This window comes from Alligator sinensis, unplaced genomic scaffold (genome assembly GCF_000455745.1).
Source record: "Alligator sinensis unplaced genomic scaffold, ASM45574v1 scaffold694_1, whole genome shotgun sequence".
NCBI lineage: Eukaryota > Metazoa > Chordata > Crocodylia > Alligatoridae > Alligator > Alligator sinensis.
The window spans coordinates 168,687-187,677 of NW_005842339.1; the positions used below are offsets into that span (position 1 = coordinate 168,687).

Below are 18,991 nucleotides of genomic sequence, written 5' to 3' on the forward strand. Positions count from 1 at the left end.
GCTTGAGTTGCAGTTACAGATAGAAAAGAAGAGAGGCGGACTAGAGTTCCTTCCCGTGATCATTCTTCTAGCCCATCCGGTTGGAGGCTCTAAACCGCGAGCCCATCGCGCCAACCGAAGAAAGTGCTCGAAGAAAAGAGCTCTGAATAGACTCACACGAAGTTTGCTAGGCTCCGTGGAACTTGTGCGCGCAGGGAAGAGGGATACGTCGAGGATTGCGCTCGGCAACGGGGAGAGGCTAGAGGCTGATCAGACCCCTGTTGCCTTCTTGATATTCACACTGGGTTCAATAGGCTCCGCAGCGCTTAGAGATCTTCATGAGACGTGAAGTCTCCTCCTCCTGGTGTTCGTGGAGTCCTCCAACTTAGGCGGAAACCACTCAAGCCTTTTATACGGCTAGCAAGCCAATCGCTAGCCGCCACGTGTGAATAATTTCACGCAAGCCAATAATGGGGCTCGAATTATAATACAAATGGCGGGAACTCTTTGCAAAGTGCATTTCTGTGCTGCAACAAAGAAATGCACCCTGCAAAGAAAGCTACTGGTGGCGGGAATTCTTTTACACCGGGGTTTTCCTCTGGAGCAGAAAACTCCACCGTGCAAAGAAGCTGCAATTTAGCGGGAACAATTTAGCAGTGCCAAAGCACTCACAAAACAAAAATCACACCCTTGGGTTGTGACACAGTTCATCTTTAACTTTAGGATAAGAGACACTTGATTCTCATTCTTGCAACATAAATTACATTTTTACTCACTTTCAAGTCCATTTACATTGTCAGAGTGGTAAAAAGAAGCTTTAGGATTAAAGAGAACTGCATCCGTCAGTATAAACTAGCATAATATGGAAATGAAATATGTGAGGCACTGGCATGGTTTCATATAGCATTAAGAACTCCATATTAGCTCATGGAGAATAGGTTTAGGTTGGAGATCAGAAGGCAATATTTTACAGTTAGGGTGGCCAAAATCTGGAACTAACTTCCCAGGGAAGTGGTCCTCACCCCTACCTTGGGCAAATTCAAGAGGAGGTTGGATGATCACCTGTCTGGGGTCTTGTGAACCCAACATTCATTCCTGCCTGTGGCAGGGGGTCAGGCTAGATGATCTGTTCAGGTCCCTCCTGACCCTAGCTACTATGAAACTATAAGAACCCAGAAATAATTGGACTGCTCAGTAACAGCTTTAAGACTTGTGTGTAAATGCCTTAAACAATGTTGCTAAAATAAGTCTCGAGTGTTCTTGTTCTGAAAATGAAAACAAAGCAGGAAGTTGTATGTGCAGAGCATTTCTTTGCAGTGTTAGTGTAGAGGGAAGTGTGAACATTTCACTTCTTGCAAAATATAACATTGTTATGACTTTGTTGTAGTCATATTTCTGCTGAGCATTTCTATTCTACAGTCTGTCTGTTGTAAGACATTTGTGAATAATGGTGGTGGGTCTGTACACAGCATCAGTTGAGAAATATATTAGCTCATAATGACTTGACTGGTAATTTGAAGAACACAGTTAAATCTATAACAGTTTACAAATGAAATAGTCTTCTGTTGGTTTGGTGGACGCTCCAGGAGATGTGGACTTATTCAGTACGTCCATCTCTGTGGTTTAAAGCAGGGCTTGGCAGCCTAAAACGCAGGGGCTGGACTTGGACCATGAAGAGATTGGATCTGGCCCATGGTGCACTCCAGCTGGGCACCGGAGGGGCACCCTGAGGGTCCCATCACATACTTCAGTCAGTCTATCCCTTCCACTGCAGCTGGGGCAGCAAAGAAGGCATCCCCAGGGTCTTATTGTCTGCCTTTTTCTGTTTGTTTTTGCTACTGCATTTGCTGATCAGCAGAGAAGGGGAGAGGCAGAGATTTGCAGCCTGTGGCAGGAGCCAAATTGCAAGCAGCAGCCCAGGATGGCAAAAGGTTGCCAACCCCTGGTCCAGAGGTCACACACAAGATTTTTTTTAGCCACTGAGAGCAGTGAATGCTTTGCATCTTTCAGCAGATAGATTTCAGTTTTCAGTGTAGAAAGTGTTTTCAGTGTAGAAGGGAAGCTCATGGACTCAGAAAGGAGCATAATATTTTGTTCAGAAGATTTTATGAGAGGACATGTACTAGAGACAATTAGAGGATCCACTGAGAATGAAAAATGGTTTGTGTTCTGTGCAAACTTCTTGTTACCTTCCTAAGCATCATGGGAATTCTTGGTTATATGATTAAATAAAGTTCTTACAAATAATTAAGTTGTTAAGTAATTTAAAGTAATCACAATTCAAAGCAATGTCTTGGAGGGTGGTGTATTCTAATTAGCTTTTAGATTTCATAGTTTCATAGTTTCATAGTTTCAGGGTCGGAAGGGACCTAATAGATCTTCTAGCCCGACCCCCCGCCAGGGCGGGAGAACAACCCAAAAACACAAACAAAACCACTCACCCTAAAAACAAAAACGGGACTCAAATGAGTCCAGCCAGGTAAGTATCCAGCCTCTTCTTAAAGATCCCCAGGGTAGGGGCCAGCACCACCTCCCTTGGAAGTTGGTTCCAGCTCCTAGCCGCCCTAACTGTGAAGTAGTTTTTTCGGATGTCCAATCTGTACCTCCTCTCCATCAACTTGTGCCCATTACTCCTTGTTATGCCAGCGGGGGCTAGGGGAAACAGCGTCTCCCCCAAACCCTTCTGGTTCCCCCTAGTGAGTTTATAGACGGTCACCAGGTCCCCCCTCAGCCTTCTCTTGTGGAGGCTGAATAGGTTCAGGTCCCGCAGTCTCTCACTGTAGGGTCTGCCCTGTTGTCCCCGGATCATGCGGGTGGCCCTCCTCTGGACCCTCTCCATGTTGTCCACATCCCTCCTGAAATGGGGCGCACAGAACTGGACACAATACTCCAGCTGCGGCCTGACCAGCGTCGCATAGAGGGGGAGGATCACCTCCCTGGCTCTACTCGAGATGCACCTGTGGATGCACGACAAGGTCCGGTTAGCCCTGCCAACCATGACCTCGCATTGTCGGCCCATGTTCATCTTGGAGTCAATAATGACACCAAGATCCCTTTCCGCCTCCGTGCTCTCAAGTAGGGAGTTCCCCATCGTATAAGTGTGCTGCTGGTTCCTACTACCCAAGTGCAGCACCCTGCACTTGTCCGTATTGAAACGCATCCTGTTCCTGTCTGCCCACCCCTGTAACCTATCCAGATCCTTCTGCAATCTCTCTCTCCCTGCTAGCGTGCTCACCTCCCCCCAAATTTTGGTGTCATCAGCGAATTTAAACAGGTTGCTCTCCACCCCAACATCAAGATCGCTGATGAAGACATTGAACAGCGCAGGGCCCAGGACCGAGCCCTGAGGGACTCCACTACCCACCTCCCCCCAAGTCGAGTATGATCCATCCACCACCACCCTCTGAGTGCGACCCTTCAGCCAATCTGCAATCCATCTGACCGTGTAGGCATCTATGCCACAGTCGCCTAGTTTATTAATTAGGATGGGGTGAGAGACGGTGTCAAAGGCCTTGCTGAAGTCCAGAAAGACTACATCCACCGCGACACCTGCATCCATGGCCTTTGTGACCTGATCATAAAAGGCAATCAGGTTGGTCTGACATGATCTCCCCCTAATAAATCCATGCTGATTGCCCCTGAGCATCATTTCTGATGCCGGCCCGTCACAAATGTGCTCCTTGATGATCTTCTCAAAGAGTTTCCCCAGGATTGAGGTAAGACTGACGGGCCTATAATTGCCCGGGTCCTCCCTTTTCCCTTTTTTGAAGATGGGGACCACATTAGCTACCTTCCAATCGTCTGGCACCTGGCCCAAGCACCACGATCGCTCGTAGAGCCGTGCCAGGGGCCCTGCAATAACCCCAGCCAGCTCCCTCAGCACCCTGGGGTGGAGAGCATCCGGACCCGCTGACTTGAACGCGTCCAGCCCCTCCAGAAGCTCTCTAACCCGGTCCTCCCCAACCTGAGGTCTGAAGGCCTTCTTGATTTAAGAACTTATATATTATTCTATATTAAATTATTATATTAGATAAGCTTATATTATATTATTATACAAGATATAATGTAAGATTATTTGGTATAAATAATGGATTGGTTTATATTTATCATGATTGTGGCTTATTACTTGAATAGTGATAGCAAACATGGAGAAAAGGTACTGAGAAAATCCTGACTTCACACTTCCGAACTTCAGTGCAGCTAGGATTTCATCCATGATTCCTGCTTCATATAACTCTTACAAAATTAAGAGGCAAACAGACCTATGATGGGGGAAAGGGATTTGATACACTGAATAAGCAGATGGATCAGGATGGTGTTCGAGCAATTGGATTCTTATGTACAGTGTTTTGTTCTGTTGTTTTTCTAAGTTAAACATAAATAGTTCTCCCCATCTTTTCCCTTCACAATTCAGCCCTCTGGTCTCTCTCTCAGTAATTCAGTTTAAGTTTTAGTGTCCTAGTGCTCCTTTATCCCAGTGTTTGACCTTTTTCCTACATATGTAGCTAGATGATCATAATGGTCGCAGCCCTTCCTGGCCTTAAAATCTCTATAAATAAGTAATCTCTTCTTGAGATAAAGAAATACTTAAAATGACCTGTCTTTTTTCCTGTCAGTGGCCGCATCTATACAAGATGCTACTGCACAGTGGTTACTTGTATAAACAAATACTAAACAAATGCGCAGCCACCTGAGTTACTGCACAGTAGTGCCAGCAAATACCCTTTTTGTGATACTGTAGTGCAGTACCCTAATATTACTGCTCAGTAGCATCATGTCATGGTTTTTTCCATGCGATGCTACCACATAGTAGTATCGGGCTACTGTTCAGACGCACCAAGTGTTGCCAAAATTGTGCCATACACAATCTACATGTATGATTGAAATGAGAACAAAGTAGTAACTTTGAAGACCAGCAAGAGCAGACCCAGGGGGTGCAGCGGTTCAGTCAGCACAGCTCCTGCTGGAGCTCCACATGTTCAGTGAGTTCTCTGAGTTTACAAGCTTATTGGTGTAGGGTCCTGCCAGAGCCCCTGCTTTCATGCATCTTAGGAGCCCAGGGGATGAGAGCTGCTGCTCCTGATCTCCTCTTTTCACCTTTGCTGCATTCAGCTGTGGAGGGAGAGGGCCAAGCAGCATGAAGGGAGGGTGAACAGTGGCAGTGCTAACCCCTTAGGCTCTAGAGCTGTGTGAAAGTGGAAGCTCTGGCCAGAGCTTGCACTAGTAAGCTTGTACGATCAGAGAGTTTACCGAGCACGCATCCCACAGAAGCAGCGTGTGTGGCCACATCCCCTTCATCTCCCTCATGGATCTGCCCTTGAAAACCAGCAGTAGAGAGGGGAATAGAACATTTAAATATGAGCTACAAATAAAGCTCAACAAGACAGAAGAAAGTATTCAGAAACGGCTACAATATTTTACTTCAGTTTCTGTCTACTGTTTCCTTGAGGACAAGAAGGAAACTTTCAATTATGTTTAGCCATATGAAAACAGAAATAAGGTGCGAGTGTAGTACCCATAATAGAAAAACTACGAAGAAAATATACAGCCACGTATAACCGCTTGTTTGAGACCTCAGGTAAAAATAACTTTGAAGTATCCAGCCTTGAAAAGGTGTTTAATTAGAATAGTTGGTTATCTGCCCTTTGTAAATAGAGGCATTCGTGATCTCCTGACTTATTAAATGTTAATGGGAATTTCCCATATTTCCTTTTCACTGGAATTGTAATAAAGAACAAGACTGTACCATTTTATTCTAAGTCTTTATAGTATATCCACAAATACTTGGTTGCTAAAAAATAAATAAAAGCAAATGTATTTACCTGGAGAAGTTGTCCTGTAAGCAACCATTTAAACTAATATTTTTTATCTGCAGAATGTATAGGGACTAGCCAGTGCCTCTACAAATTTTGTCTCATTGTCCTTTTAGGGCACTTCATCCCTAACTTGTAAAGAACACATCTACGCCTAATACCATCTCCAGGCCATTTCCTAGCTTTGAGTAGGTCCTTCCTGGGCCACATCTATTGTAATCTGGTTTCTCTGCTGATTGGTGCCCTGTTCTGAATTTGACAAGATGAAATGGATAGTTCGCTGGCCCCGATCTGTTCTCACTGATCATTTATTATGTTGGCTTAACATTGGTCCATCAGATGTCATTAATATAAATCAACAGTGAGTGAAGATTTTATACCAGCTCATGCTAGAGAGGGTAATAGAGATTCCCTGGTGTAGTAGGAATCATAAGGGTTGGTAATTTCTAGAAGTATTAGTTCTTCTCTAAAATCTAGATTTTTGCTCCCTTGTGCATGTTGAATTAAATGTCTGATTCTGTTCTGTTTTGGTTTCTTTTTCTTTTTTTGCTTTCTTCCTATAGTCTTAATGGCCAAGAATTAAATAAATATTTTAATATATAAAAAGCCTGTTCTTCTCCAAGAGTGACTGTCATTTCTCTCTTCTGTTGATTTAAATAGTGTTGGACTGAGCCTGCTAAATAGAATGTTAAAGGGACATGTTAGTCACACCCTAGTTTTATGTTAGGATGTGAAACAGGGGAGTCATCCCCAAGGAAACTCTGAAGATACTGTGACCCAAAGGACGCAGTGTAAAATGAGGGCATATAGAAGAGTAAAATAGACAGAAAGAGCCAAGTCCATCATAACTCCATAAGAGGTTGTTTTGCCTTAATGATCAGAACAACAACCTCTGCTTTTAATAGGTTAAGATCTTAAAATTCTGAAATAGTTTTGTATGTGTTTTATTTTAAAATCTTCATTTTTTTCAAATGTTGGTATCCATAGATTCATAGATTATAGAGTCAGAAGGGACCCAATGGATCATCGTGTCTGAGCCGCTGCCCCTGGCAGGAAAGAGGACCGAGGTCAGACGACCTCAGCCAGGTGATTGTCAAGCCTCCTTTTGAAGACCTCCAAGTTAGGTGACAGCACCACCTCTCTTGGAAGCCCATTCCAGACTATGGCCACCCTTATTGTAAAAAATTTCTTCCTAATGTGTAACCTAAACTTACTCTGCACTAGTTTGCACCCATGATTCCTAGTTACTCCCTGGGGTGCTCTGGTAAATAGCATATCCCCAATCCATATCCATACCCATCCCCAATCCATATACATCCCCAATCCATATCCATACTCTGAGATTGTTTACTCTGTCCTTTGATAGTTTCAGATTTTTTTCCCATGGGTACAATAGAACCAAAGTAGAATTAAGTTTGAACAAATGTGTGAAATGGAGAGATTAAGTTAAGTGATATTTAAGATGGGAAAGATTGACAGCTCTGAATTGCCATCTCTAGTGATCAACTTGGCTAAGCCTGCAAAAACTTGTTCTCTTTTCTTTTTCCACATCGTTGTTGCAAAGGACAAGTACTTTGTTTACAGACTGTACCACAGACAGGTTAAGAAATTGTGGCCAACATTTTCAAAATTTTTGGTGTCTTCAATTTTGGTCCCTGGTTTAATAATTTAAAAGGGCTGAATTTTCAGAGGATGAGTGATCAGTGCTTTGTGAAAATCAGGGCTCCTTGAGGTGTCTGAAACTGGTCCCTAAAAATTGTAACAGCCAGAGATTACAAATCATTTTGAAAATCTCTTACGTGTTTCTGTAAAATGGGAAAGCAGCTGCAGATTATATTGTCAATTTAATTAGGTGCTTAATATATTTATAAAGTAGAAAAAATTAATAGTTAAGATGAGATAATTAAAGGCTTTATTCTGAGGTCAATGCAGTTTTGTATTAATGAGATATTTTTGTCTATTTTGAAATGAAGAGTCTCTATGATACTTTTCCATCAAATACGTACAAAACTACAATTCTTTAACACAGATTTTGTTTTTATTTGGCATACTTTTCTGGTGAATGGGAAGGGGGGAGAAGCAAAAATGTACTGAAGGTGAAAGACTGAGCAGAGCTAAGCAAATTTTCTAATAATGAATACATATTAGAGAAGGTTTTCAGAGTCTTGGTTTGAAAGTTCAGCAAGCCAAAGTGTCATTGACCTTGTTCTCTATATCAATGAGTAGTGTGGCAAACCACCTTTCTGCATTAGATATACATAGCTTGTTATTCTAACCCTTCTCCCCAGCTTCTTGCAAAAACATATTTAGATTCCAGTGTCAGTGGACATCCAGCAGAAGAATGCTGCTAAAGCTACAGGGGGTTGTATGTCAGGCTGCAGAGAGTCTGTTTTCATGGTTTTTCAAGTTTTCTATTGGGGTTGGGTCAGCAATGGCAACTGGTTGTTGAAATATTGAGTTATTACAATGTCTAACTCTTAAGGAACACACAGGACCCAACACACTGCCTGGTTTAGATTTTTCAGGTTACATTTTCTTCAGATTATTGGCAACCTATTGAGATAGCACAGTGCAGGCGCTCATTTTACATTTACTCTAGGCATTGAACTTTGCCATGAAGAACTTTTAATGACTGCCTGTAGCAATTGTTTTGAAGTTGAATGAAATCTATTTTCATAGATTCTTTATATGGAAGGCTCCAGATTTTTCTCTTCTCCTATCTCTTGCAATTATGCACCAGTGAGTTTAGCAAAGCATGTAGAAAAAGGTGAATTTCGTATTTTGGAGGCCTGGTATCATCTAGGAGGGATAAGTGAACAGACTGAGAAAGATGCCTCTGCCCAGGTTCCCCTTCTAGACTTGGCTGATCTGTAGCGTTGAAATTGAATAAAACTGTTTTGAAAAGACAGAATTCAGAATTCCCCATTATGGTCAAGCAGTTTGCTTTGGTAACTGCCAATATCACGCTACTTTTTACCATTACCTATTCTTGAATTCTTTTTGTATTTGATGCTGATAAAGAGTATTTTCCCTTGCTTTGAACCTTTCCATTCTAAAGGCCCAAAACATTTCACAGACTGAGGTACGGGAGAAGGTAGGGCAGAGTTGACACCTTAGAGACTAACCATTTTCATAGCAGGCAACAGAGAAGCATGAGGTTTCGTAGGCAAGAGAGTATATGAATGCACTTGCAGAAAGAAAGGGCTTAAAATAGTAATACAGATACAGAGGAAAGGCAGAGGGGGAGGGGACATGACAGAGAGAGGCAGAAGATGAGTTGAAAATGTCAGTAGGGATAAAAAAGGTAGTTAACACATTGAGGGACATAGGAATAAGAAGGTGGAGTTAAAAACTAGTCCAGGTAATGAGATAAGAACCCATAGTTTCTGTCTAGACCGTATTTAAACCATTTAAACATTCTGTGGATGATTTCTTGTTCTACAATGTCATGTTCAAGTTGTCTTTTAACATTGTTTAAGGAGTGTTACTCTGAGGTCAGTGATGGAATGAATGCTCAGGAAAGGCAAAGTGCCATGGGCTTATGTGCATTTCTGAAAGTAATGTCAAATCAGTATCCATTCATTCTTCTATGTATGTATTGCTGTGGCAGGGCACCTTTGATGCCTACCACTTTAAAAGGCTTGAACAGGTTGTGAAGCAGCCAGCAGGTGTGGTGTGGCTTAATGAGGCAGTCACATGACTGCAAGAGGGCTTCAGGATTGGAAGATGGGGCTAGGCAGCCTCAGTATAAACCCAGGTCCTCAGAGCTAAGCGAGCAGTTGCTGCAGGGAGCCAGAGGGATAACATTTCCCTGCAGAGCTACTGCTCCCAGAACACGTGGAGGTTAAGGATAGGAACTATGGGGATGGAGGAGATTCCTGGTCCTGGGAAATGATCTAAAACTACACCCTGCTAGCGTTGGATGGTGTGGTGGGGCTGCCTGTGGCAGGGTGGTCTCCAGGAAATGCCACACCAGTGCCTCCCTAGTGAAAGGTGAGTATGGGGCACCATATAACCTCAGCCCCCACGATCTGGAGGGTTACCTCGTAGAGGGGACAGGCAAGGGGTCCAGGCATGTCATCAGGCCTGAGACCCAAGGGGCATAAAGGTGAGAGCCCCAGGGAGGGGGCAGAGTAACAGGCCCAGCAAGGGCATGTGAGAAGGCTGTGTACAGTGGGGTCTGCATGTGCAGGCCTGAAGGACTGCACATAGGCCAGCCTTAGAGATTGAGTGAGTTGTGTTTGTAGGGACCCGAGTAGGTGGGCCCATATGAGAGAGTGAGGGTGAGCAGCTCAGTCACCTGACTAGAGAAACCCTCGACTGGTCAATGCTGGGGCCAGGACCAGAACAGTCAAAGGGCCAGAGCGCCCACTGTGAGGGACGCCCACAGCCAGGGGCCTGGGGTTCAGAGTGGCCTAAAGGTGAGGCCAGGGCCTTTGTGGCCAAAGGTCCCAGAGGGGACCATTGCCCAGAGGGAGACGGGTTCAGGGAGCTTGACAGCCCAGAATGAGGGAAGGTAAACCGCCTAAGAAGGAGGCATCCAGTTGGGGTCCGAACGCCAGGCGGGCATAGAAGGACATTCATCGTGGGGCCTGAGCCTTCTGCGAGGCATGGGACACAGTATAGGGGGAAGTTCGGAGCCGTATATTATGTCCTTGACATTGGGCAGTAAGCTGCCTGTAAATTCCTGTATGCCAGGAACTGTACAGCATTAATTATAGCCAGGATCTGTTGGGGTGTAGCAGAATGGCTGCACCCGCTTCACTTGTGTGCCTACCTGCAGTGAGCTCTGAGCTCACCAGTATGTCAGAGCTCTGCATGTGCAGTGAGATTTGAGCTTACCAGGTGATTGGCCCCAGACGTAGGACAGAGTCCCTGATTTTTATGCAGCTCTGGAGCCCAGGAGATGAATGTGGCAGCAGTGTGCCCTCCCTCCCTTCCACCACCCCCTTGGCTCCAGAGCCTTGCAAAAGCAGGAGCTGTGGCCAGAGCCTGTGCTGACCAGCTCAGAGCTCATGGCATATTCAGAGCTCTGGCTGGAGCTAATCTCGTGTGTTGGTAAGCTCAGAGATCTCATCAACATCTAAGTTTGCAGCAAGGGGGCTGTGGCCACAGCAATGCTCCCCTGCCATTCTCAGAACAGGGTGACCCCAGTCTGGGGAAGAGGAAGGAAGCAGTAGCTTCTGCAGTCCTCCTGGAGACTAGAGGGGCTGGAGCAGCAAGGAAGGTTTCCCCATGTGTTCTCCAGACTGAGCTAAACCAAGTGTAGGGTGGTAGGAGGAGCAGCAGCTGCTCCACTCCTCCGAGGGACCAGGAGGAGTGAAGTAGCAGGGAAAGTTTCCCCAGAGTTTCCCTGGAAATTTCCCCCAAAATTTGCAGGACTAGAAATGGTTTTCATCTGCCTTAGAAGAATAAAGGGCTCACAGAGTCAGACTGAGATTTGAGAAAGTTTATGAAGTTTAAGACATTAAATGCTAACCTCTGCCCCTTTGTCTGAGAGCCTGTACCCAACAGTGTTCCAGATTTCAGAAGTAGCCTTAAACAGACGGCACATCTGAGAGCTGTTGGTAAAGGTCCGAGCGTACTGGAGGCTCTCCAAAGTAGAAATAATAACAACAATAAACCTGCCCTGCTTTTGCTCCTCACTTGGATTTCAGGCTGGATACAGAGAGATTACCAATTCTCATATTCTGCTCTAATTGGAAACCAAGCTTTCAGGAAACAGATTTGGGTCTCCTATACTAATCTCTCACCTCATGACAGCTGTTCATTAACTTGTATTTGTAGAGCCTAGGGTCAGGGCATTTGTGTATAGAAGTTAAGCTTCCTTATCTTTCTGTTATGGAATACCTTTCATAAAGGCAGGATTGTGTTTGCATAGCACTTTGTATTTTTTCCATTCTTCTCTGAACTTCCACACACAGTCCTTACAATGCACATAGGGTTTACTTTATAAAACCCCAGGAAATACAAGCAAGATAGTCTATCTTGGTTAATGAATGCTAGCAAAAGCCTTTGTAAATAGTTTAACTCTCTGTTTCTTAAATAAAAATGATCCCTTCCATAGAAAGATTAGTGCTTGTACTCAGCTTTGTTGAAATATTTAAAAATTTGGAACGTTAAATATAAAAAAATATTGGGAAGTAAGAAGATTTCCATTTTTATTTGATTTAAAAACATTTGGCTTAGCATTATTAAATTATCTTGACATCATAAATTTTGTCCTCAGGAGTCTTTACTTCATTGTGATTTAGAAGCAAATGATAGATGGTTTTAAATTTTACATGGTGAGCCAAAGGTTTCATTGAGCAAATTATTCCAGTTATGTGAGCTTACAGCTTCTTTTTCTGTGAAGTAAACAAATCATGATTTCTTTGCCTTTTCACTTGTATTTATTCCTCACATTCCTTTATGACTTAACTGCTGGGAGATCATCCGTAGTCCTTTGCAAGTTTTCCATGATCAAACTGTTGATAAGCTGTGATTGGTCAGATAAATCACATGGTATTGTTTCTGTTTCCTGACCAGAAGTGTACATAGTTAGATGTCTACAACTATAGCCCAGCTTCTTGCATTTTTAAAATTTTAAATGTTTCTATTACCAGAAGAGCTTGAAAGATTATAGTTGGTTATCTTCATTTTGTGCAATTTCTTTCTAGGCATTAAAAAAGAAATATTCTGAAGCTTGTCTACCTGAGTTCCTACAACCTTGATTTTATCAGGTTGTCTTAGTTTAGTCTATATTTAAATAAAACAAACATATTTATATTTACATACAATATCATGGCATATATATTAATGCATAGCAGATAATGAAAGCTAAGTAGGGTGTGTTAAATTCTGCCCCCTACCTGCTTGCACAAAGCAGAATTCTTTTTAATGCGTTTCTTGGAAGGTCTTAATATCGTGTGCTAAATAGCGGCAACCAGAGAAGAGGCTATTGTTGCAGTTCTAAAAACAAGGCTAGTATTTGCTTGAGTGAACATTTATAATTTATGAAAATGGCAATCTTAATTTATTTTTACTATTATTTTGTATTTATCTTGTCAAATTCAGCGACTGTTCCCTCACTTGTTTTCAAATACTGTGGCATGTTTTACTATAGTAGTCTGTTATGATTGTTGAGCGCTATTTATTATGAGACCTTTTATTTGCTTATAAACCTCTAGCTGAAGTTCTGCTTGCTGGGTGTTTGCCTCAGAAGGGTATTTGTTTCATTTCAGGCAAAATGGTTCAGACATTTCTGAGAATGAGGCTAGGAAAAATGCATTGTTTTGCACATATTACCTTAATTTGGTGACCTTTTACTTTAAAAACATCTAGTGTTTCCGTGTGTGGAACAAGGACTTAACTTTTGGCAGGATGGGTTGCCTGCATGTTAAGGATGAGCCTTTTACCGTGTCCACAAAGTTACGCATATTTGGCCAAATTATTTCAAGCTTTTGAAAAATCTGAGTTTACACTTGCTCATTAGAGCTCTTTAAGATTTTAGTTGCTAAATTCCTTGCACATTCTCGCTGCACTAGGCATAATTTGGCTTGTGGATGATCAGGATTTATCACCATTTGTAGCTCTGGGTTGCAGCAAACTGTACTGGGTCCAGGACCAGGTGTCTATCACAGAGTTGAGAGTGGAGAGGCAATCTCTGCTGTGCTGTCAGAGCATGTCTGTACTGCTTCTTTGGTGTTCCCAAGGGTGCCACTCATGAGCAATGCCCATGTACCTGCTCCCCACTCTGCATGTATCAAACCTAGAAATGAGATTGTAAATAGACCTCTGTCTCCTACCCTTTGTTCACTGCCACTCTTGAAATATCTGTCTTCACTGTTTTTTGGAATGGTGGCAGGGTCATGTTCACTACTTCATTGCCAGGGCTCATGAAGGCTGAATGGGAGCAAGTCAGTAGGGCATGCTCAAGTGGGTAGGGCATGCCCTAAGGAGCACCAGGGAAACAGCAGTTGGGCCTTTAATGACACCTGCTGAGTGAGCCCAGAGAGCATAGAGGAGGATGTAAATGTAGTACATGAGTGGAAGTGGGTTGAGGAAAGGAGCCTTGGAGAAGGTAGAAACTAAGGAGAAAGAGAAGGTGTCTTTGCAAAAAACTAGTATGTAATCACGTAAATTGAAGACCGTTTTGTATTGCTTGTGTACAGTGGGAATGTATTAAAGTTGCACAGTCAACCTTAACTTGAGCATCTCTTAAATTTTAAATACGTTTTGCTTGTAAAGTGTATTTAATTACAGAGGCTTTCACTGATGTGTGAATGTCTAAAGTTTACGGTGTGTGATTTATCTAATTTTGCTTTAGATTATAGGCTGCCAAGTTCAGAGGGAACCGCTGGAGTCTACTGAGCGATATACTCGTTGGATCAATAATCTGACACAGGGACAACTTCTTACACAGGTATACTTGTTCCAGCTCTGATTCAATTTGCTGTGCTAAAGAAATAAGCAGAGGTGGATTTTATTGTGTTTTCTCATTTGCTTATGCAGCTTGCTCCCAATCTAAGATGGCCTTTGAGAAACTAAGAGCAAAAATATATTTTTTTTAAATCCACTACATCATTGTTTGAGTGTAGGCTGTATAATATTAAAACTTGATATTTTAATTTATATTAGTGCAAAAAAGTCTTACAGTTGTGGCGGATGAAGCTATTTTACTTTAGCTTCCTAATATACATCACTTTTCTCCCTGTATATGTGGTTATTATACTGTGGTTATTAACTATACATCCTGTCATTTTCTACTACAGTACTTAGAAAAGCTTTTTTTTAACATACATTTTTAAAGAAGAAAAAAGAAAAAAATATTTCATTTCTTGGGAAGTGATTCTTAGCTGTAAGATTATACCCTGATAGTTTATATAAACATATGCACTTGGTTAACTCTCATTAGAGATAATTTTAAAATGGTAGTTTTTCAAGGCTTAAACACTGGTCACATTATACATGTTTTTAAGTAAGATGCATCTTGTGCAACTGAAGACAGCAGACTTGGCTTAAAAAGAGATTGTTTCATTAGGCAGGCAGCCAGTGCTGAACTAAAAGGGACTTTGGCAAAAACAAGTTGAGTTGTGGAAGAAATCAGGCCAGCTTCTAGAAGAATGCTTGTGCTAACCAAGTATTAAAAGGAATCTAATGGATGGTTAGCAGAAGATCATCCCAGCATGCATTAAGAAGCACATATTTTGGGCTTAATTGTTGTGGTGTTATGACAAGAATACATTTGTTTTTAATTTTGCTGCATTCAAATGGCTCAAGAAATGAATACAGTTAATATTGTAAACTCTCTTGCATTTCCTATTGCCTTATCCCTAAAGACATCCATATGGGCTCTGGTGTGGTAATTGTAACCCACAGAGGAATCCATAGAGCACCTCTTACAATCTGCAGTGGAAACCATTGAAGTGCACAACAACATGTAATCACTAGTTTGAAATACTGAACAGAGTATTTTGTTCTAAAGGATAGCAATTTTCTTATGACGAATAACTTACAAAATACAATGCCAATGATATCTTACATCAGCTTGTCCAAGAAAGACATATGGGCATTGCTCAATTCTGTTTGGGAAGGGATGTGGTTATAGGGGTCATTTATGCATGATTGGTGGTCCTGTATTGCAATAATAAAATGTTGGTCTCAGAACATTAATCAAGTGAAAGTAATTATAAGAAAAGTCACCAGTGGAATATTTGGTATTGCCTTTGGGTTTGGAGGGATTTATGGGTTGAGAAATACTGAATGGTTCAGAAACCGGCAGCTGGATGCATAGTCACAACACGTAGTACTGGTGGGGGGAAAAAGGTTAATTGTTTAAAGACTGATCCAATAGCCATTGAACTCTTTCCATTGAGTCTGAACGAGCCATCGGTTTGGTTTGTCTTCTAATAAATTGGTCTGAAAGGCTGACAGTGTCTTTAAGCAAAGGGCACATACAAGGCATTCTTTCAAGTTGTGACTTCATTTGATAGATTATCTGGCCAAGGAAAGAACATTGAAAATTGTATACAATTTTCTTATACTTCAGATGTGTCACTAACACTGTTGGAACATTTGCTGTTGATTTAATTGATAACAGGATTAGGATTTTCCTTTCTGTCTACATCTACCTTTGCTTTTCTTGTCAGAAATGCTGGGGATGGTGTAAATCAAATAAATAATAATGTTGTTTTCACCTGGATTTACATGTTTCACAAAGAAATGAGAAAACCAGTTCAGATACTGTCTAATTCCTGGTATGATTCTGCAGACAGAGCCGAGCCATTATGGCTTGGTGAATCAAATATCCTTCAACCAGGTTATTGTGGAATCAGCTTGGATGAGCTCCTCTGTATAGCTTTATGTCAACTTTAAACTATTTGGATACCTCCAAAATTTAAACTAACTTTAAAAACAACTGTTAGAACTTATGTAGTTTAGTAAAATTTCCTTTTTTAAAGTATTTCAATAAAAAATTGCGAATGGCTTAGACTTAGATGTCCTCTAAGATTAACTTTGCAGTATTTTCAGCTCATCAGAAGAGCAAAATTCATGGCCAAATTCATTTAATATTGATTTCTTTGCCAAGTAATTTCTTGTGGGTTTAGCATTTCTTTGTATGCCTTGACTATTTTTAGTTTTTTTTAAAAAGAGAATATTATAGGGTGCAGACTGAAATGCAGCTCCCTGCTATAACTGAGAACGCTTTGCAGGAAGTGTTCTGAGTTAAAATGATTCCATGGAACAAACAGAAGTTCACTGTTGGTTCCAGTGGGGAAGGGAATCTAGCTGCTGGCTGCCAGCCTGGAGCCATAGCAACGGCCCCTCCTCTCTCCCAGCCTGTCCCTGTTTCAGACTGGAAAAGGTGGGAAAAGGAAGGAGAGGGAGCTCATTCAGTGTTCGAGGGTGGGGTGGGTATATTGGAACCCCCACACATCAGGGACTGAAAGCCCCACACTGAACTCCCTCCACTTTCTTTCCCCCTCCCATTCTGAAAACAGTGACAGGCTGTCATGCAGCGCAGACAGAAGTTACAGAAGATGTTCTGTTCTGAAACATCTTCATCTGAGCCCTGATGCAATAAGGGTTCAGATTTTCACCCGATCAGCTATTTTTTAAGCTGTCTGCAGCCATTCACTTGTGTTTGGTCACAGCTATAAACTGCTTTCTGGGGTCAGATCAGGCAAAAATTGACATTTCTGTCGGTGCCCATAGCGTCACTGCTGGCCCTACTGATGTCTTTATACAGTCTCTGGGATAAGCAACCCTTCAGCAAATCCTGGAAAACTGACTTTAATTCACAGTGCATTGTTCCCAATAATTTCTTGCACTGAGGAATCTGAAAAAGTGCTCGGCCCTCTTTGCAGCTCTCTCCGTTCAGTACTTTTCAGTTGTTTCTTTTATACTACTGTACTTTTTGCCAGAGTCAGAAGTGACTCTAACCTCTGTAGTGGAAACATCAGCAAGGAAGGAGTAGGAGAAGTCAGTTCCAGTGGCATCCTTCTCTTGACCAGATGTGCGGAACATGGACTCACTAGCACCCTGTTCTGCGAGAAAAACAGGCACAAGGTATCATGGCAACACCCATAATCTATGCATGATCTGTGCATTGGCATCTGATTGACTATGTCATCATCCGTGCCCAGGATAGCAAAGATGTCCACATCACCTGAGCTATGCTAGGAGCTGATGATTGCTGGACTGATCACCAACTTATCTATTCAGTTATATCGCTCAAACTGGCTCCCATATGATACCTGCAACACAAGCATGCCGGTGGAAGATTGACATTGAAGGACTCAAGGAACTAAGCAAGCAAGAACTTTTCCACCAGTGCCTCAATGAAAAACTGGTGAATTCCAGTCAACAACAATGAGAGAATGTTAGCAGCATGTGAGGTGCCCTCAAGGCCACAGTCATCAGTGCCTGTGAGGAGACACTTGGATTCTCTGCCAGGAAACATCAAGACTGGTTTGATGAGAATGACCAGGAGATCCAAGAGTTGATCAATCACAAATGCAAGGCCTTCTGTGCTTGGCAAAATGACACCAACTACAAGCAAAAGAAATTGAATCTCTAACAAGCCAAGGCAGAGGTCCAAAGGCAGACGTACAACATGAAGAACACATGGTGGGAAGATAAGGCGAAGAGGATTCAACGTCTGGCTAACATCCACGATACGTGTGGTTTCTTCAGTGCCACCAAAGCCATCTACAGTTCGAGCACTCGGGGACCAAACCCCCTTGAAACCTAAGGGTGGAGGAGACCTGATCAAGGAATGGAAAGCCATCAATGCCCATTGGAAAGAGCATTTTGAAGACCTTCCCAACTGACACTCTTGACAAGTGTGTTCTCAACTCCATCCTACAACACCCAGTCAGAGATGATCTCAGAATCCCACCAACCCTCGACAAAGTGAGGAAAGCTGTCAAACAAATGAAGAACAACAAGACATCTGAAGTGGATGGAATCTCTGCTGAAATCTTAAAACAGGAAGGAGAGGAGCTTACATCAAAGTTTCATGCCCTCATCTTAAGGACCTGGAATGATGAAGAAATCCCAGATGACTCCAGGGATGCCATGACTGCGACAATCTTCAAGAAAGGAGACTAGTCTGACTATGGAAACTACAGAGGGATTGCCTTGCTGTCCACCACAGGAAAGGTAATTGTGAGAACCCTTCTCAACTGTCTCCTTGCTGAAGAGCTCATCCCGGAATTTCAGTGTGGGTTTAAGGCATCAAGAGGCACAACTGACATGATCTTGGGAACAACATAAACCTCTCTAATTGCCATTCTTTGACCTTACAAAAGCTTTCAGCTCTGTCAGCTGAGAAGTGTTGTGGAGGATCCTTCTGAAGTATGGATGCCCACCGAAATTTGTGACCATTCTCTGCTTGCTCCATGACAGCAAATGGGAGTTAAGCAAGGCTGCATCATCGCTCCAGCACGTTTCTCAATATTCCGTACCACAATGTTGCATCTGACCACCAACAAGCTTCCAGATGGAATGGAGCTAAAATACTGAATAAATGGTAAGCTGTTTCACCTCAGCTGACTCCAAGCCAAAACCAAGACCACCCCAACTACAGTCACTGAGCTCCAGTAAGCTGATGAGGCTGTAGTGTGTGCTCATTCAGAAACGGACCTTCAGGCAAAGGCCGTCGTCTTTATTGAGGCATACAAGAAAATGGGGCTGACGCTTAAGACTAAGGTCCT

General features: G+C 42.5%; 1 protein-coding gene across 4 annotated transcripts in view; it reads left to right on the forward strand.

The window, feature by feature from the left end:
* Positions 1–18,991, forward strand: part of B3GNTL1 (UDP-GlcNAc:betaGal beta-1,3-N-acetylglucosaminyltransferase like 1) — a 353,034-nt gene that overhangs the window by 91,213 nt on the left and 242,830 nt on the right. For all 4 annotated transcript variants that reach the window (XM_025210189.1, XM_025210188.1, XM_025210191.1 and 1 more), the window contains exon 6: positions 14,101–14,196. In XM_025210189.1, coding sequence (XP_025065974.1) covers positions 14,101–14,196 — 96 coding nt within the window. The remainder of the gene's footprint in view (positions 1–14,100; positions 14,197–18,991) is intronic.